Source organism: Armigeres subalbatus, chromosome 1 (genome assembly GCF_024139115.2).
Source record: "Armigeres subalbatus isolate Guangzhou_Male chromosome 1, GZ_Asu_2, whole genome shotgun sequence".
Taxonomy (NCBI): Eukaryota; Metazoa; Arthropoda; class Insecta; order Diptera; family Culicidae; genus Armigeres; species Armigeres subalbatus.
The window spans coordinates 158,588,073-158,609,639 of record NC_085139.1 but is presented as its reverse complement, the minus strand read 5'-3'; the positions used below and the strand labels follow the sequence as shown (position 1 = coordinate 158,609,639).

The 21,567-nt window shown below is 44.2% G+C and overlaps 1 protein-coding gene across 1 annotated transcript in view; it reads left to right on the top strand.

Moving 5' to 3' along the window:
• Window positions 1-10,163: 10,163 nt before the first annotated feature.
• Window positions 10,164-21,567, top strand: part of LOC134205406 (excitatory amino acid transporter 3-like) — a 38,350-nt gene continuing 26,946 nt past the window's right edge. Inside the window, exon 1 of the mRNA XM_062680635.1 lies at window positions 10,164-11,014. Coding sequence (XP_062536619.1) covers window positions 10,299-11,014 — 716 coding nt within the window. The 5' untranslated portion in view covers window positions 10,164-10,298. The remainder of the gene's footprint in view (window positions 11,015-21,567) is intronic.

The window sequence follows — 21,567 nt, the reverse complement described above, 5'->3', positions numbered from 1 at the left end:
ATAACTACCTGCTCAAAGCGGAGATGAGCCAGCCTCGGGCTGAAAATCTCCTAAATAAAGACAAAAAAAAAATACCTGCTCAAAAATAACTACCTACTGCCATACACAGAGAAAAAATAAATTGTGTTTTTAAGAATACATACCGAGCTTTTGTTGGAAAAGTTGATCAGTTTTGGTAAAAATGATTAGCGAAAAATTTACTGTGAAAATAAAACTTTTAATTTGAAAGTATTTATATAAATACAAACATTGTTGTTTTGTATGCAAAATTGTTTAATTAAAAGATCGGAAGTTGTCAAATGCTATTCCCATCTTCTGGAAGATTGGCAACATTGGCAACAAATTTAATCCGTCTGGCAATTGATTCTGCTGTCAGAAAAATAAAAATAGAAAAAAGCGCGAAGGTTAATACAAATTTCGACAGAATTTGCGTGAAGTGTCTGGGATTAACTATTATTCCAAACTCGTTTCTTGATTCTGCTGTCAGTGACAGCCTGTCACCAAGCGATTATACTGGTTTCACTAATGGTAGCCAACAGGGTTCGGATTTCTCACTCACTCACGCGACAACTGATCACTCCACCATGCATTTTATCCGGATAAATTACAGTGCGATAAACTCCGGCACAAGCGATGGTGCGAAAAATTGTTATCCTTCTTCCCATGTTTCGCGAAAATCAAATGCCGCTTGCTTTGCCTCTCCAAGCTGATTGAAGCTGACGATGCGCCACGATAAGCAAAAGGTTCAATACAGCAGTTTTCCCTTCGTTTTCAATCAGTTCACGTGGTGGCATGGTTTTAGTCTGAACATTTTAAAATTGTTTTGGGTTCGAATCCCGTTGCGGTCCTAAATTTTTGTAAATATAATATGCTTGTAAAATTTATCTGATGAGGCGACGAGAAGGAAAATTTGTGCGGATTAAAATTAAATTATCCGGGCGATCCGGCGGCGCTCACGAATTTATCACCAGCCATTCTATCCGGATAAAAATGTTGTGTGAGAATACTTCCTCACAGGGGGACCATGAAAAATCACACTCCGCTAAATGGATTAATCGCAGGTTTTTATTCATATGAGTGAGAATTCCGAAGCCTGGTAGCCAATCGTTAGTACTTCAGACAAGAAAATTTAATCTGAACGCTACTGATGCTAACGACGACGACGACCGCACGACCTACACCATCGTTTGCAATAAAATATCCGGCAGCAATTCTGCCGATGCCGATGGTGGGATCGCCCAAAAATAAATAGCTTATCTTCTAGCAAATCCAAAGTCTGTGTTGAACTTAATTTTAAAATTAAAAAAACACTTTAATAAAGAGAAAAAAAAGCAAATCCAAATCTTGAGGAACGATTTTTCAAACTGCGATTGAGACGCCATTTTGTTCACGTTGACTCTCTACCTCGCTCTCTTTTTATAATAATGCATCAAAGCAGCTCGAAGTAGCTCGAAGTTGTTCCTGTCACGCTCATGCCCGTTTGTTGACAAAAAAGAACGAGCAGGACGGGAACAACTTCGAGCTACTTCGAGCTGCTCATTGGACAGCATTATTATCTGCAGGGTTTGCAGAAATCGCTCTTATGCTACGTTTTGACAGGGCAAGTGAATTGAACAACTCAGTTGAATTCAATTGACTTGCCAAAAGTTGAACATGTTCAACTTTCTTTTCGTTCAATTGAATTGAATTAAGGTGTTTACACGTTCAGTTCGCGTTCGATTCAAGCGACATGCTCAATTCACTTGCCATGTCTAAACGTAGCATTAATGTATAACGAACAAGGATAAAAGAAAGGCAAAAACTGTTCCGAATCTTAACAAATTTACATATAAGTGCGAAAAAAAAACAGAATCGGATAGGCACTAGGCAGCCCCACAGAGAAGTGATGATTCTTGCTTTGTTGACGCTCATTTATGCTACGTTTTGACAGGGCAAGTGAATTGAACAACTCAGTTGAATTCAATTGACTTGCCAAAAGTTGAACATGTTCAACTTTCTTTTCGTTCAAGTGAATTGAATTAAGAAGTTTACACGTTCCATTCGCGTCCGATTCAAGCGACTTGCTCAATTCACTTGCCTTGTCTAAACGTAGCATTAGTGTTGAGGACCGCACAGCTGTATAGAACAAGTTGAAATGCATCATCAGAAATATAGAGTTATAGACACTATAGGTTCCATAGACGAGCTGAGGCGAAGGCGAGTGTAGCCAAACGAACTGTCAGTTAGTGTAGCCAAACGAGCATGACGTCACGATTGCAATTCAAGCAACGGAGCGTGTGACGTCAAATTCACGTGGTACACTGTGAAAAAGTGGAAAAACACACTTAATCGAAATGACGCAACCGTTCCTGCGCTCGTTTATGGAACCTATAGTGCCTATAATCAGAACCGGTGCTCCCCGCATTTGTAGGTTTGTAAATAAAAAAAATTATCTTGATGTATATAACTTCCCGAATCAGTTTTTTATCATGACAGCCTGCGAAAAAAGTCTTTCACGGTATACCACATATCGTATACATATACAGAGATGATAAGTGAGAGTCTTTTTTATTTTCTTTTGGATTCAATCCCTGATTATGTGGAAGATTTTGATTTGAAAAATGCTTTGAAGGTAACCACTTTCCTTCGATGGGAGGTTGGAACCCACGACCCTCAGTACGCTAGACTGGTGCTTTTAACTAACTAAGCTACAAAGGAACTCTGTCGGCCTTCGCAACTTAGCGGCTACTGAATGAGCCAGAGATTCCCAAATCGGACGCATAGTCAAAGTATACACAATTCATTTCCCATACCAACGCTTCCACATGTGTAGTTCACATTAACATTAGAGTGAGCGTGAGTATTTTTAATGTCTGGGGACTACACACATTCTTCATCAGCGCACTGATCAAGTAGAGGTTGTGTGTGCTTCGTAGCTTAGTTGGTTAAAAACACCAGTCTAGCGTACTGAGGGTCGTGGGTTCAAGTTCCATCGAAGAAAAGTAGTTACCTCTAATACCTTTTTCTAAACAGAGCGGGTGGTCCAATATCCGGAAAATAGGCAATTAACTTTGATTGAACTGAACTCGAGTTGCATGCTCTTGCCTACGCAATGCGGTCGGGTCTACGCATAGCACGCAAACCAACACCATTAAAACGTAGGAGAAGTCTTCTGCTACCTGCTTATGGTGTTGATCTATTATGTGATCTATTACATTGCCGCCTCGCAGCCTAGTGTTTATTAAGCTCTTTCACAGTTATTAACGGCGAGGTTTCTAAGCCAAATTATCATTTTTGCATTTGTATATCATGAGACTAAATACGCGTCATTTCCGCGCGACATTAAAGAAATTGTGCGGTACATACTTCAATTCTTGTGAAATCTTTCTCCAGGAGTTCGGACGGAAATTCCAACAGAAATCCGTTATTAGCATTAGCATTAGCATTGAGCAATTCGCACAAATTCGAAGGTGGTACAAGCCAAGACTATTGTATGAGAGTAGCATCACTTTCTTCCGTTACCACAGATATTGATTTGGGACTAACCACTATCTCTTAGATGGAAGCAATGTTTTCTCCAATAGTCGAGATCTGTCCTGGCCACGTCCTTGCGAATGCTGAGGAAGGGGAAGGATGGTTAGTTGGACACCTACTACTAGGAAGATGCAGAGAACTCTACGACCTCTCATAGGTGCCACGGGAGGTTTTGGAATTGTTAGTGTGGAAGGTTATAACAGTAGAAATCGTTTCGGTAGAACGTGAAATACGTAAAGAATTAGAATAGAAATACAAAGAAGGAAAGGAACGAGCCTGGAATTGAGCCCACGACCTCCTGCTTATAAGGCAGAAGCGGTAGCCACTAGACCACCGAGCTCGTCATGGAAATTCCAACAGAAATCCGATATCAGCACAAAAATTTCCGGAACTTCTTTCATACCATAAATTCAAAGCGGATTATATTGCAGATATTTCTGCTGTCTTTCAGGGAATCGCAACGTTAATTCTTGTAAAAACTTCTCCGGCAATCCATGAAAAATTTTCATCAATTAAAGGCGATTTTTTCATAAATTCCGGTGGAGATCGCTTTGAGAATTCCTTCCGAAAATTATTTCTCAAATTCAAGACGGAATTCTTACGAAATTTTACACAAACATTTATGCCGTCATCGCAGAAATTACAGTAAAAGTTCCTCCAAGATAAAATAAACTAATTTTTTGGAGCAAAGTTCAGCAGACTGAAAAAGAGTCTCATCGAATTGTTGAAAAAAAATTTCAACTGGAATTACTTTCAGAATAATCTAAAAAATCCTGTCTCTACAAGGAACAAGGAACATTTTGTTTGTTTCAAATTTTTGTATAGACCCTGTTTCTTTCTAGATGAATGCTATGAAAACAATATAAAACCTTCAATACTTTAAACTAATTCCTGACAAAAAAAATCGAAAAATTATGGTATATGTTTCACGCTGTGTGGTTCGTCGTAGAGGGGTTAATCTAGCAGAAACAAAGAAATATCTCGGAATGATGTCAAAAAAAATTCCTGGTGGTCAGAAAGTCTCGATAACAAAGACAAAATAAATTTAAAAACTGACTTTACAAAAAAAAATGGATTTTCAGAAACTATGAAAAATGACCACAAGTAAAGTTTTTACCCTTATAATGCTTGTTAATCGAGTGCTCAAGAGTATAAATAATGCATTATGGCTTAGAAATATCCAAAAATTGGGTAAGCATAGACTTTAAACGTAGAGTTCCTTCTCAACAACATTTTATTATCGAAAATTATTAAATTTAAAAAAAAAAAAAAACGTAGAAACCACGAAAATCGCGAAATCCGCGTAGTCGTAACAATTCTGCGCTTTATATACGGAGTTGCCTAAACGTATGTCTGTCCAAGCTTCGCTGTGTGGTCTGCATACAGGCCTCTTGATCCCGACTTCCATGGTTCGAACCCACTCTGCCGCACATTGCTTCTTTTTTTAAATTTAAATCATCTTTCATAAGACGGCCTTTTGATTTCTTGTGGCAAACTTCCATAAAGCGTTTGCTTGAAATTCGTACGTCCAGTTTCCTCAGTGCAGAATTACTTCTGACATATCCTGCTTTTCAATTTTTGTTTTCGAGACTATTATTGTATCCTGAATTTCAGTCACCTTAGGGTATTTACGCACAGTTTTTTAAATTAAAAACCTGGTTCCAGTACTCCTCAATTTTGTTTTCGACACTTTGTATAGTAACCCTTTATAAGGCAGACGAATCTAAACAATAAATTAACAAAAAAAGCAATAGAACACAATGTTGACATGGTATTAAACTCAAATGTATGTTTGTCATGCATTAAACAGTTCAGAAACATTGAAAAATTGGTGGCAATATAGTTGCCACTGCCCGGCAAGCGGGACAACATTGGTGGCAATATAGTTGCCACTGCTTGGCAAGCGAGAAAACAAGTTACAACAAAAATAAATAAAAGATTTTTAAAAATTAGGTTTTACGTAAAATCAGTCAAATCAAGGCACGTTACATTTTTTGGTGAAGAGTCCTAGTCGGAAAACGCATTACAAGTGAAAACAACAATTTTTGCGTTTTTGTTCCCAAGGGGGAACCCTTGGGAAAAAAACACAATTTCGTCAAAAATCCAAAAAACAAATATACAGAAAGGCAAAGCTTTTTTCACGCTAATAACGTAATAATCTAACACAGGAGATTCAAAATAATTAATACCAACGGGAAAAAATATATCTTTGTCGTTTTTTTAACGAATTATAACTGAAAATCCTTCTTCCACTCGAAACTAACGATCTGTTCGTAAAAAAAACTGTTCTCAAATTAACATTTCAATTTTTTTTTATGGCTCAAATTCATCTGGGGTGTTACTAGGAAGCAAATAAAGCCACTACATAGGAAATAATAAGTAGAGCTCTTGTTAATAAATAGAAAAAAATATAATGTGTTGTTGGCAATAGAGTTGCCACTGCCTTATAAAGGGTTAACAACCTTTATTCATGGAGAAGATAATATGTTTACATGAATTCCAAACAACCTGGCGATTTTCACAATTCATTTCCAGCTTTTTTTGGTGCAATTTATCAAACTTTATACATTTTGCTAACAGATTCACATTTGATTTAATTGATGATAATGGTAGGTATAAATAATTTTTATTTTGAACTTTTCTTTACAATCGGCGGTGCGAAAATAGTGACTTTTGGATGCAAATAGGGGGCTGTCCATAAACCACATAGACTCTTGAGGGGGAGGGAGGGGTTTCCAAAAAGTCTACGTTAGTCTACGGGGGACGGGGGGGTATACCAAATGTCTACGTAGACTTTTTTTTATTTTTATTTCTTTTTGGAATACAATTTATACAGAAGCTATGCAAAGTTCACTTGTTTGATTTTTTCGCAAGACTTTATCGAAATAATCTAATGAATTTCACTTAAATAATAGTATGAACGACGACTTACTAATGCGAATTCATTAGAATAATCGATGAAAAATATTAGGTATTTCTAAAGAAACTGTTGAAAATTTCCACGAAAAAATATTTGAATTTCCCGCCAAAAACTCTTTGAATTTCCGCAAAAAAAATTTGCAGTTTTTGTAAGAAAGCTTTTGTAATTTTTATGAAAAAATACTCGAAATTTTTACGCGAAATTCATTATAATTTCCACTGCAAATTATCCGGAAAAGTCTTTGGAATGTCTATAGGATAAAAAAAATCCTCTGGAAATTGTTCCAAATCTGCAAGAACGTAGGAAACCATTCCAAAACTCAACGGGAAATATTTCGGAATGTCCATTAAAACTTAAAATTACCTCGGGTAATAATTCTTCACGGAAATTTTGAAAATTCTTCGGTTTTCTACTAATTTAAACTGGCGTGATGCGTAACAGATTTTAAGTAGTGGCGCGCCGATGCAAAAGTGTCGGCAGCGAGGTGCACACTTCTAGGAGGAGTCGAATTCAACAGAAATTAAATCTCCAAGTCAATTAGGAGATTTGGTTTCAGGAGCTGTGGACAGAGGATTAAATTTGATTTCGATTTTGATTGTCAAATCACATATGAAATATATTGTAAAATTTGGAAAAGTCTACGTAGATATTAAGGGGGTGGGGGAGGGGTTTCGTAAAAGTCTACGAAAGTCTACTAGGGGGGAGGGAGGGGGTTAAACATGTAAAATTTCAGTCTACATGGTTTGTGGACAGCCCCTAGTGACTTTTTAGTGACTAGGCTCAAAATAGTGACCAAGTCACTAAAAAGTGACTCTTAATACCCCACCGTTGCTAAAATCTAATCAATTTTTGATTCTATTTGGAATGGAATGGATTTGGATTAAACTTGGATTGTAATTGGATTAGATTTAGATTGGAATTGGATTTATATTAGATTTGGATTGGATTCGGATTGGATTTGGACTGGATTTGGATTGGGTTTGATTGGATTTTAATGGATTCGGATTGAATTTGGATTGGATTAGGGTTGGATTTGGGTTGGATTCGGATTGTATTGTACTCAGTGTTGATAGAATCATACTCAAATCTCATTCATCGAGATTTCATGCACGAGCTAACGATTCTGTAGGGAAAGCATCGCGCTTGAATTTCTCGGACAGAATCGCATGGCTTCGCTCACTCGCCGAAAATGATTTCGCTCTAAAAAGCGTCAAAACGCAGTCAAGATGTAGGGTAAGACGGTATAATGCGCCCCACCTGGGCAAAACGCCCCCCTTTGATTTCTAGAAAACTATAACTAATTAAGGGTCAAAATCAGTTGGTACCTATAAGTATTTGTAAACCCACCATACTATGTGAATGTGGAAGTATTTTTGTATTACACAATGAAAATAATAGCAAAATACAAAAAGTTGCAGTTTTGATGTAACTTTTTATGTTTGTTTACTCAACATTATGGAGCGACTCTGGCATACTGTCCGCAAAACTTGCATTGGAACACTCAGTTGGGCATCAAAATAACTTTTCTCAGTGGTTAATAAGATATAAAATTGCTTCCATATTCAAAAATGTAACGATTTTCGAAAACATGTTTCACTGGGCAAAACGCCCCAGTGTAGGCAGGACGATATGCCCTTACCAACTGGACACAAGCGCAGCGAGCCTGCAGCAGTTGCTTCCAAATTGTATGGAAAATATTGAAATGTAATTCACACCTGCTTGAATGGACTTATGTTGGTTTTTTAATGTCAAGCGCATAAGGATTTGTAGCCTTTTTATTATGGGATTGATAAAATACTAATGAAGGGCTATGAAACGTCTTTGGTTGAGGTGGGGCGTATTGCCCAGGCACTTTTTGAAATTCATTTTTTCACGGCTTTTTAAAAAAGCTTTATTACGTGTTATCTGTAATATTTTTATATGACTACTCACGGGCAATGCATTTGCGACTTCCTGGACTACCAAATAACACAAAGTTTACATAAATTGCGTTGAAAAATAAAAAGTTATCAAGGAGTTGCCTTAGGGGGGGCATATTATACCATCTTACCCTATATTTTGTTTACATATGGAGTCATTGTTTTAAGCGAAAAAAGTAAATTCAATACTTTTTACAATGAAGAATGCGTAAAAATCATGCAATGATGCAAGAGAATTTGAGATTTTACCAACACTGCGGAGAAGGAGGGGTAATATGCCCTAGCTAAGCATAGACTGCTTGAATGTCTTGTATGTAACGATTTTCATGGGTATTTTTACATCATGCAACAGTTAAACAATATATCTAGCTGATGCCATTCAAACATTGTAAAAAATCTCAATCATATTGATAATATTAACATTTAAAAAAGTGGAACCTCTTCCCCTACTTCATTGTATTTTCTGAAATCTCGAATAGCAAAAGAAGACCATTCCCAAATAACCAAAAGTTCCTTTAAGAGTTCGTTTCACGCTTAAGCATCTGAGTGAAGCTGATTAAGCGAAAAACCTACTCTTAAAGAAACTTTTGGTTACTTGGGTTGACTTAGTTGAATGTGATAGATCCTTGTTTAAAAGCTGGTAAACATTGGTGGGACATAATATGGACAAAAGTATGAATCAAGATTTGTCTTCCGCGACCTACCTTGGAACAGCCCATGAACCCCCCCACCCCCCTCCCAGGGGGTTGAGCCCCACGGTTTGGGAAAACCATGACTTAGGCGATGGCGAGTTGAACCATCGATCCGAAGTACTTGCAACACTAGATAGATATTTATACAATAGTGATGACTTAGGAAATGCCAATAGAACGCTAAGTTGAAAATAAGATAAACTTCCAGTTGGAAAGTAGAGCCATTGAAGAAGAGGATAAACAAGAAAAAATAGAATTTAAATTTTGCTCCCACAACCTCATATCTCCGGTTCAGCTTGGAAATCCCAGCTTCTTCTAGATACAATCAAACAGCGCTGGAAATGTCCAGATCATCATAGATTGCTTTACTATTCCAATGTCAAGCTGCTACTGATGCGTAGAGAAACACCGCAATGGTTATCTCGACAAACTGAGATAGGCACATTTTTATATTAAATACAGTCAACCAATGCACCGGGATTTAATGTTCAACGTTTTGGAAATGGTGGGTTCGACACACGAGTTCGATTTTTTGTGTCTTTATTAATTGCGGTGTTTAGTTGTGTTCTGCTTACGTGTTGTGTTGTGTTCTAAACACACTCTATTAGGAATTCATATAGTGACAATGTCAAAAACAGAACAACAATAAGAGACAAATTTATGTCAGAGTAGCTACTAATAAACTAATGAACCTTGTTTTAAAACACGTATTTACGGGTGATAAAATTCTTTGGAAAATTATAAACCATGATAAGGCAGTGCCCCCCATATTTGCTTAACTATATTGCTGTTTTTATAACTCTTTCCTACGCGTTGAGGCATGGAAGGAGTACGAATGATACTATCTATCACTGAATGGAACAGCACAATACTGTTCACAATTGAACGTAGGTTTTAGTAATTCACTTTATTTGCGTAACGCACTATATTTGCGCCACATGTCATAAATGTAGGCAGATATGAGAAGGGAAAGATTGTTTGATTTCTCTCTGGACTCAGAGAACTCATATCCTGCTCTCTACATAAATAATTTCGATGCGAACAGTTTTAGAGAAAACCATGCATTTGGCAGTTTGATTCAATGTGACTATGAGATTTGAAGAGAGGAATCGACACAGTCCTATTGTTACCTTGCCACGTGCGGGTCTGAAGTGGTTGATTAGGTTTTGACCGTTTGTCCATTATACTAAAAATCATATTTCCTAGATCCGTTTGCTCTATCGTGTTTAAGTTGTTACGGGAGCGCAACTGGAAATGGTTAGCATAAATAAGGCATCATTATTGCGGTTCTTGAAACAAAATTTATTAATTACGCTTACTATAAGCGGGGTAATAATCGGTGTAGCCCTAGGACTTGGTTTGCGAAACGTTGGTGAACATGGAAGCGTCTGGACTCAGCGAAATGTTATGTATGTTGATTTCATCGGCAATCTGTTCCTGCGAGCGATCAAGGCCATAATATTACCACTAATTGTTACGTCACTTGTCTCGGCGGTTGGATCAATGGAAATGAGCCTATCGAAGAAAATTGGAGGCATGTCCATTGTGTACTACATGACCACGACGGTCATTGCGGTTTTGGAGGGCATTGCTTTGGTGGTTACCATCGAACCCGGAAAACGATCAGGCGACGACCAAATATCGGAAAGTACTTCCAAAACTAACATCACGACGGCGGACACATTGCTGGACCTTATACGGAACATTATCCCGCCGAATTTGGTACAGGCCTGTATCGAACAGTACCAAACCGTATTAACACCTCCCGAAACAAATCCCACTGAGACAGATCTCAACAGGTGGGATATAAGTGGTCGTTACTTGGATGGCACTAATCTGATTGGTATCGTAACCGTCTCAATCGTTTGTGGCGTTGCATTGAGCGCTGTTAAACAGGAAGCGGAAATTCTTCTTAAGTTTGTCCAGCAGCTCTCCCATGCTGTTATGAAGATCACCGGTTGGATTATTTGGTAAGCTACATTTACAGCATGGACTTTTATGGCGAATTTTTTGATACTTATAGAATTTAGCGTACACTCAGGATTATAAAAATGATATATTTAAAATTTCAAAGGAAAATAATTTGTTCTACAGTTTTTTTTATTAATCTTTTTATTCTATTCTGCATCTTGTACGAACATAATAATAATTCATTTTTTTTTTTCATAACGTTATAACTAAGGAAAACAGCCAAATGTTGAACTCCCATAAGAAATGCACGTGCGTTCAACAATAGGCGAAGAAATTAGCCGTTCAACATTTGGCGAACTACCCTAATTGGGGGCATTGGGGCCAGAACTAAGCTACTACCAGCAGTGATGGGTGTGTCCGTCCTCAAACACCGGATGACGTCTCCTACTTTGAAACAAACTCCTTCGACGTCCTCACGTCTGTGGAGCGGACGTCCTAACGTCCCTAACTAGCTCACCTCGTTTCGGGGTTCTCAGGGTCGGCTTGAACCTGCTTAGGGGACGCACAGAGACAAAAGTGGAGCAGCGGACAACAACAATGATCCAAGACCATACCATGCAATTCAGGGCTAGTAGCTTAAAGAAAGGAACCGATTTGTTACATTTTACATACTTTTATTTATTTATGTTTTCATTCTTAAGGGTTAGTTAGGGTTAGAATTATCGTTGCGGCCGTTTTACAATTCTGAGCTCATACCTTTTGTGTATAGCGGGAACCCGCCGGCGAATAGATGATATCGTTCCTCATGGTCACTCCTGTTTGTTCTTCCTTGGCCCGGAAAGGGGGGTCGGTTTCGATTTTGGGAAAGGGAACTCCTGGTTGCTTGACGCAAGAAAGGGCAGGGCCGATTTGATACAGGGTTTCCGGGTCGCCTGGCACCCGGTCGATGATGATGCTGAAATTGTCGTGCGGTCCACACCGGGACTGGTTGCCACCGTAGTGACGAGTGTGACCGTCCTATGCCGAACTCCTCTAAACGCACGAGGAAGGGTTTTCTTGGTGGCTTGGCGCCCGGTCGACGATGTTCTTGACGATGGTTCTGGAATTGTCGTGCGGTCCACGCCGGGACGGCTTGTCACCGTAGTGACGGAATATGAGCGTCCTGTGCCAAACTTCTCCAACAGCACGAGGAAGAGGTCTGTAGCCTTCTGCGAATTCACGAGGGCCAGCCTGCCGCGAGCGTGGGAAAATGGACTTTCCGGTGTTTGTCCTCTATTTGATGCGGGACCGAGATAGGTGTAGCTTGCCAAAATAAAACTGGTACGGACACGTGTGGCCACGAATATCGGAACTGCCCAGTTCCGGATTGTCTTTTGCGGGCGTTGAGGGGGCGAAGATCGTTGTGCTCTCCCTACAAAGGTCTGTCCGCCTAGGTACCGCGCTGGGCTCGGAACCGTCACTAGTGGTCCACTACACTATGGTCATGCACTTAAACCGCCGTAGGCACGGCCGCTACAAGGATCGCTTTCGCTCGGCCGAGGAACCCTTCCCGGTATCCCTTTAGCCAGCTTCGATTGGGGGGGAAACGGGTGGTAATATTTCCCGTCCGGAGTATTTTGTGGTCTTCAGGGGTCTACTTCCACCACGTTTTTTAATTTTGCTTGGACACTCGCGAAAACAACTGTCTTCCTCGGCGTTCACTGACCAAATACCCCGTCTTCAGTCTTGCTTTTTTTCTCCTCCTCTCTTCCCTTCTTTTCGCCCCGGATGTACTTCCAATCTTCCACTCGCCTCGAAGGTAGGGGTGGCAGCAGCGTTAGTGCGTACACGATTGAGACGGAATACAGCGATAGTTGACAATTTACCCATGTATTCCGCCTTTTGGGTACTCCATGCATAGTCTCACAAATATTTAGTTTTATTAATTAGTTAAGGGTTATATGCATGGGTGTCTCATTGTTGACGCATTCGGTAACAATTGCCTTCTCTGATGGGGGAAAAATTGAGCCTTCGTAAAGGCTTAATTTTTCCACTCATATGACCAGGTACTGCGGGTAATCAGTCAACGTTCTTTTGGACACCAGTTTGGTAATTCAATGGTAGGGAGGCGGTTTGGATCTAATAATATTTAAATGCTCGTACCCGTTTGCATTCACTGCACTTGATAAATGAACTTTCTTGACAAAGGCTGTTATTAATTGACGTAATGTCCGGTATCTACAACTATATATTTCTCCTTCACTACACTCTTTTCAAAGGAAAAAAATGAACTTCCTTTAAGGATCCCAGGGATAAGCTTACTACCCTTTAAGATCCTGTGATTCATTAACGTTTAGAAACTAGGTAATACTCATTCATTCATCCTTTTCATCTACATTCAGTGGGCCCTAACTCATTCCGAAGTCTGTCATTCCTGCTTTTATTCATGGTATAATAATTCTAACTGTCTAAACTAATTCTTATTTTTATCCTATGTTTATCCGCAAGACGCCTACCGTCTTTTGCGAACCTTCCCTCCATTGAGGCTCTTCAAGCCTCAGTGGTAATTTATTATCTTTCAATGAACTATTAATTATTTTTGCAAACTGGGTACAACCATTGAAAGTTTCCTGATTTGTTCCCAAGCATTGACTCATTTACATTGAGTGTGTTTTCTAGATTGTGAGCAGCCCTGCCGTCCTGTTTAGTCACGCTTAGTCGACATCTAAGAAGCTTTCCCCTAAAGCAAAAATTTGTGTTGGTCTATTTTAGCTCATTCATACTCATATTCGCATATATGGGTCTCAGTATGATAGTTACTATCAACTGTGTGTACAAAAAATAGTAAACCAATCGGTTTACATGTTGTGCATCCGCAAGTACGGCTTCGCACTGCCGGCGCCCCCACGAGTCGCAGTTGAGCGATGATAATTACTATCAACTCCCCAAAGCTATCATGTTGTGCATCCGCGAGTACGGCTTCGCACTGCCGGCGCCCCCACGAGTCGCAGTTGAGCGATGATAATTACTATCAACTCCCCCAAACCTATCATGTTGTGCATCCGCGAGTACGGCTTCGCACTGCCGGCGCCCGCACGAGCCGACGTTGAGCGCTGAGAGTTGCGATCAACTCCCCAAAGCTATCATGTTGTGCCTCCGCGACGACGGCTCGGCACTGCCGGCGCCCCCACGAGTCGCAGTTGAGCGATGATAGTTACTATCAACTCCCCCAAAGCTATCATGTTGTGCATCCGAGAGTACGGCTTCGCACTGCCGGCGCCCTCACGAGTCGCAGTTGAGCGCTGATAGTTACTATCAACTCCCCAAAGCTATCATGTTGTGCATCCGAGAGTACGGCTTCGCACTGCCGGCGCCCCCACGAGTCGCAGTTGAGCGCTGATAGTTACTATCAACTCCCCAAAGCTATCATGTTGCGCATCCGCAAGTACGGCTTCGCACTGCCGGCGCCCCACGAGTCGCAGTTGAGCGATGATAATTACTATCAACTCCCCCAAAGCTATCATGTTGTGCATCCGCGAGTACGGCTTCGCACTGCCGGCGCCCCACGAGTCGCAGTTGAGCGATGATAATTACTATCAACTCCCCAAAGCTATCATGTTGTGCATCCGCGAGTACGGCTTCGCACTGCCGGCGCCCTCACGAGTCGCAGTTGAGCGCTGATAGTTACTATCAACTCCCGCAAAGCTATCATGTTGTGCATCCGCAAGTACGGCTTCGCACTGCCGGCGCCCCCACGAGTCGCAGTTGAGCGATGATAGTTACTATCAACTCCCCCAAAGCTATCATGTTGTGCATCCGAGAGTACGGCTTCGCACTGCCGGCGCCCCCACGAGTCGCAGTTGAGCGATGATAATTACTATCAACTCCCCCAAAGCTATCATGTTGTGCATCCGCAAGTACGGCTTCGCACTGCCTGCACCCCCACGAGTCGCAGTTGAGCGATGATAGTTACTATCAACTCCCCCAAAGCTATCATGTTGTGCATCCGCAAGTACGGCTTCGCACTGCCGGCGCCCCCACGAGACGCAGTTGACCGATGCTAGTTACCATCAACTCCCCAAAGCTATCATGTTGTGCATCCGAGAGTACGGCTTCGCACTGCCGGCGCCCCCACGAGTCGCAGTTGAGCGCTGATAGTTACTATCAACTCCCCCAAAGCTATCATGTTGCGCATCCGCAAGTACGGCTTCGCACTGCCGGCGCCCCCACGAGTCGCAGTTGAGCGATGATAGTTACTATCAACTCCCCCAAAGCTATCATGTTGCGCATCCGCAAGTACGGCTTCGCACTGCCGGCGCCCCCACGAGTCGCAGTTGAGCGATGATAGTTACTATCAACTCCCCCAAAGCTATCATGTTGTGCATCCGAGAGTACGGCTTCGCACTGCCGGCGCCCATATGGGTCTTGATTCTGCATTGAAAGTATTCTATTGTTCACCTAAAATCGCATTCCAAAATCCCCTGAAAACATATTTTATTTTGGGATACTTGAATCATACAGCCCTGCCGTCCTGTTTAGTCACGCTTAGTCGACATCTAAGAAGCTTTCCCCTAAAGCAAAAATTTGTGTTGGTCTATTTTAGCTCATTCATACTCATATTCGCATATATGGGTCTCAGTATGATAGTTACTATCAACTGTGTGTACAAAAAATAGTAAACCAATCGGTTTACATGTTGTGCATCCGCAAGTACGGCTTCGCACTGCCGGCGCCCCCACGAGTCGCAGTTGAGCGATGATAATTACTATCAACTCCCCCACACCTATCATGTTGTGCATCCGCGAGTACGGCTTCGCACTGCCGGCGCCCTCACGAGTCGCAGTTGAGCGCTGATAGTTACTATCAACTCCCCCAAAGCTATCATGTTGTGCATCCGCCAGTACGGCTTCGCCCTGCCGGCGCCCCACGAGTCGCAGTTGAGCGATGATAGTTACTATCAACTCCCCAAAGCTATCATGTTGTGCATCCGAGAGTACGGCTTCGCACTGCCGGCGCCCTCACGAGTCGCAGTTGAGCGATGATAATTACTATCAACTCCCCCAAAGCTATCATGTTGTGCATCCGCAAGTACGGCTTCGCACTGCCTGCACCCCACGAGTCGCAGTTGAGCGATGATAGTTACTATCAACTCCCCAAAGCTATCATGTTGTGCATCCGCAAGTACGGCTTCGCACTGCCGGCGCCCCACGAGTCGCAGTTGAGCGATGATAGTTACTATCAACTCCCCAAAGCTATCATGTTGTGCATCCGAGAGTACGGCTTCGCACTGCCGGCGCCCCCACGAGTCGCAGTTGAGCGCTGATAGTTACTATCAACTCCCCAAAGCTATCATGTTGCGCATCCGCAAGTACGGCTTCGCACCGCCAGCGCCCCCACGAGTCACAGTTGAGCGATGATAATTACTATCAACTCCCCAAAGCTATCATGTTGTGCATCCGCAAGTACGGCTTCGCACTGCCTGCACCTCCACGAGTCGCAGTTGAGCGATGATAGTTACTATCAACTCCCCAAAGCTATCATGTTGTGCATCCGAGAGTACGGCTTCGCACTGCCGGCGCCCATATGGGTCTTGATTCTGCATTGAAAGTATTCTATTGTTCACCTAAAATCGCATTCCAAAATCCCCTGAAAACATATTTTATTTTGGGATACTTGAATCATACAGCCCTGCCGTCCTGTTTAGTCACGCTTAGTCGACATCTAAGAAGCTTTCCCCTAAAGCAAAAATTTGTGTTGGTCTATTTTAGCTCATTCATACTCATATTCGCATATATGGGTCTCAGTATGATAGTTACTATCAACTGTGTGTACAAAAAATAGTAAACCAATCGGTTTACATGTTGTGCATCCGCAAGTACGGCTTCGCACTGCCGGCGCCCCCACGAGTCGCAGTTGAGCGATGATAATTACTATCAACTCCCCCAAAGCTATCATGTTGTGCATCCGCGAGTACGGCTTCGCACTGCCGGCGCCCCCACGAGTCGCAGTTGAGCGATGATAATTACTATCAACTCCCCAAAGCTATCATGTTGTGCATCCGCGAGTACGGCTTCGCACTGCCGGCGCCCTCACGAGTCGCAGTTGAGCGCTGATAGTTACTATCAACTCCCCCAAAGCTATCATGTTGTGCATCCGCAAGTACGGCTTCGCACTGCCGGCGCCCCCACGAGTCGCAGTTGAGCGATGATAGTTACTATCAACTCCCCCAAAGCTATCATGTTGTGCATCCGAGAGTACGGCTTCGCACTGCCGGCGCCCCCACGAGTCGCAGTTGAGCGCTGATAGTTACTATCAACTCCCCCAAAGCTATCATGTTGTGCATCCGAGAGTACGGCTTCGCACTGCCGGCGCCCCCACGAGTCGCAGTTGAGCGCTGATAGTTACTATCAACTCCCCCAAAGCTATCATGTTGCGCATCCGCAAGTACGGCTTCGCACTGCCGGCGCCCCCACGAGTCGCAGTTGAGCGATGATAGTTACTATCAACTCCCCCAAAGCTATCATGTTGTGCATCCGCGAGTACGGCTTCGCACTGCCGGCGCCCCCACGAGTCGCAGTTGAGCGATGATAATTACTATCAACTCCCCCAAAGCTATCATGTTGTGCATCCGCGAGTACGGCTTCGCACTGCCGGCGCCCTCACGAGTCGCAGTTGAGCGCTGATAGTTACTATCAACTCCCCCAAAGCTATCATGTTGTGCATCCGCAAGTACGGCTTCGCACTGCCGGCGCCCCCACGAGTCGCAGTTGAGCGATGATAGTTACTATCACCTCCCCCACGGCCATCATGTTGTGCATCCGAGAGTACGGCTTCGCACTGCCGGCGCCCTCACGAGTCGCAGTTGAGCGCTGATAGTTACTATCAACTCCCCCAAAGCTATCATGTTGTGCATCCGAGAGTACGGCTTCGCACTGCCGGCGCCCTCACGAGTCGCAGTTGAGCGCTGATAGTTACTATCAACTCCCCCAAAGCTATCATGTTGTGCATCCGAGAGTACGGCTTCGCACTGCCTGCACCCCCACGAGTCGCAGTTGAGCGATGATAGTTACTATCAACTCCCCAAAGCTATCATGTTGTACATCCGCGAGTACGGCTTCGCACTGCCGGCCCCCTATGGGTCTTGATTCTGCATTGAAAGTATTCTATTGTTCACCTAAAATAAAATCGCATTCCAAAATCCCCTGAAAACATATTTTATTTTGGGATACTTGGGTCATACAGCCCAGCCGTCCTGTTTAGTCACGCTTAGTCGACATCTAAGAAGCTTTCCCTAAAGCAAAATTTGTGTTGGTCTATTTTAGCTCATTCATACTCATATTCGCATATATGGGTCTCAGTATGATAGTTACTATCAACTGTGTGTACAAAAAATAGTAAACCAATCGGTTTACATGTTGTGCATCCGCAAGTACGGCTTCGCACTGCCGGCGCCCCCACGAGTCGCAGTTGAGCGATGATAATTACTATCAACTCCCCCAAACCTATCATGTTGTGCATCCGCGAGTACGGCTTCGCACTGCCGGCGCCCCCACGAGTCGCAGTTGAGCGCTGATACTTACTATCAACTCCCCCACACCTATCATGTTGTGCATCCGCGAGTACGGCTTCGCACTGCCGGCGCCCCCACGAGTCGCAGTTGAGCGCTGATAGTTACTATCAACTCCCCCAAAGCTATCATGTTGTGCATCCGCAAGTACGGCTTCGCACTGCCGGCGCCCCCACGAGTCGCAGTTGAGCGCTGATAGTTACTATCAACTCCCCAAAGCTATCATGTTGTGCATCCGAGAGTACGGCTTCGCACTGCCGGCGCCCTCACCAGTCGCAGTTGAGCGCTGATAGTTACTATCAACTCCCCAAAGCTATCATGTTGTGCATCCGAGAGTACGGCTTCGCACTGCCGGCGCCCCCACGAGTCGCAGTTGAGCGCTGATAGTTACCATCAACTCCCCAAAGCTATCATGTTGCGCATCCGCAAGTACGGCTTCGCACTGCCGGCGCCCCCACGAGTCGCAGTTGAGCGATGATAATTACTATCAACTCCCCAAAGCTATCATGTTGTGCATCCGCGAGTACGGCTTCGCACTGCCGGCGCCCCACGAGTCGCAGTTGAGCGATGATAATTACTATCAACTCCCCAAAGCTATCATGTTGTGCATCCGCGAGTACGGCTTCGCACTGCCGGCGCCCTCACGAGTCGCAGTTGAGCGCTGATAGTTACTATCAACTCCCCAAAGCTATCATGTTGTGCATCCGCAAGTACGGCTTCGCACTGCCGGCGCCCCACGAGTCGCAGTTGAGCGATGATAGTTACTATCAACTCCCCAAAGCTATCATGTTGTGCATCCGAGAGTACGGCTTCGCACTGCCGGCGCCCTCACGAGTCGCAGTTGAGCGATGATAATTACTATCAACTCCCCCAAAGCTATCATGTTGTGCATCCGCAAGTACGGCTTCGCACTGCCTGCACCCCCACGAGTCGCAGTTGAGCGATGATAGTTACTATCAACTCCCCCAAAGCTATCATGTTGTGCATCCGCAAGTACGGCTTCGCACTGCCGGCGCCCCCACGAGTCGCAGTTGAGCGATGATAGTTACTATCAACTCCCCCAAAGCTATCATGTTGTGCATCCGAGAGTACGGCTTCGCACTGCCGGCGCCCCCACGAGTCGCAGTTGAGCGCTGATAGTTACTATCAACTCCCCCAAAGCTATCATGTTGCGCATCCGCAAGTACGGCTTCGCACTGCCAGCGCCCCCACGAGTCGCAGTTGAGCGATGATAATTACTATCAACTCCCCCAAAGCTATCATGTTGTGCATCCGCAAGTACGGCTTCGCACTGCCTGCACCCCCACGAGTCGCAGTTGAGCGATGATAGTTACTATCAACTCCCCCAAAGCTATCATGTTGTGCATCCGAGAGTACGGCTTCGCACTGCCGGCGCCCATATGGGTCTTGATTCTGCATTGAAAGTATTCTATTGTTCACCTAAAATCGCATTCCAAAATCCCCTGAAAACATATTTTATTTTGGGATACTTGAATCATACAGCCCTGCCGTCCTGTTTAGTCACGCTTAGTCGACATCTAAGAAGCTTTCCCCTAAAGCAAAAATTTGTGTTGGTCTATTTTAGCTCATTCATACTCATATTCGCATATATGGGTCTCAGTATGATAGTTACTATCAACTGTGTGTACAAAAAATAGTAAACCAATCGGTTTACATGTTGTGCATCCGCAAGTACGGCTTCGCACTGCCGGCGCCCCCACGAGTCGCAGTTGAGCGATGATAATTACTATCAACTCCCCCAAAGCTATCATGTTGTGCATCCGCGAGTACGGCTTCGCACTGCCGGCGCCCCCACGAGTCGCAGTTGAGCGATGATAATTACTATCAACTCCCCCAAAGCTATCATGTTGTGCATCCGCGAGTACGGCTTCGCACTGCCGGCGCCCTCACGAGTCGCAGTTGAGCGCTGATAGTTACTATCAACTCCCCCAAAGCTATCATGTTGTGCATCCGCAAGTACGGCTTCGCACTGCCGGCGCCCCCACGAGTCGCAGTTGAGCGATGATAGTTACTATCAACTCCCCCAAAGCTATCATGTTGTGCATCCGAGAGTACGGCTTCGCACTGCCGGCGCCCCCACGAGTCGCAGTTGAGCGCTGATAGTTACTATCAACTCCCCCAAAGCTATCATGTTGTGCATCCGAGAGTACGGCTTCGCACTGCCGGCGCCCCCACGAGTCGCAGTTGAGCGCTGATAGTTACTATCAACTCCCCCAAAGCTATCATGTTGCGCATCCGCAAGTACGGCTTCGCACTGCCGGCGCCCCCACGAGTCGCAGTTGAGCGATGTTCATTCCTACCCTCCCCCCCGCTGTTATGTTGTGCATCCGCGAGTACGGCTTCGCACTGCCGGCGCCCCCACGAGTCGCAGTTGAGCGATGATAATTACTATCAACTCCCCCAAAGCTATCATGTTGTGCATCCGCGAGTACGGCTTCGCACTGCCGGCGCCCTCACGAGTCGCAGTTGAGCGCTGATAGTTACTATCAACTCCCCCAAAGCTATCATGTTGTGCATCCGCAAGTACGGCTTCGCACTGCCGGCGCCCCCACGAGTCGCAGTTGAGCGATGATAGTTACTATCAACTCCCCCAAAGCTATCATGTTGTGCATCCGAGAGTACGGCTTCGCACTGCCGGCGCCCTCACGAGTCGCAGTTGAGCGATGATAATTACTATCAACTCCCCCAAAGCTATCATGTTGTGCATCCGCAAGTACGGCTTCGCACTGCCTGCACCCCCACGAGTCGCAGTTGAGCGATGATAGTTACTATCAACTCCCCCAAAGCTATCATGTTGTGCATCCGCAAGTACGGCTTCGCACTGCCGGCGCCCCACGAGTCGCAGTTGAGCGATGATAGTTATTATCAACTCCCCCAAAGCTATCATGTTGTGCATCCGAGAGTACGGCTTCGCACTGCCGGCGCCCCCACGAGTCGCAGTTGAGCGCTGATAGTTACTATCAACTCCCCCAAAGCTATCATGTTGCACATCCGCAAGTACGGCTTCGCACTGCCAGCGCCCCCACGAGTCGCAGTTGAGCGATG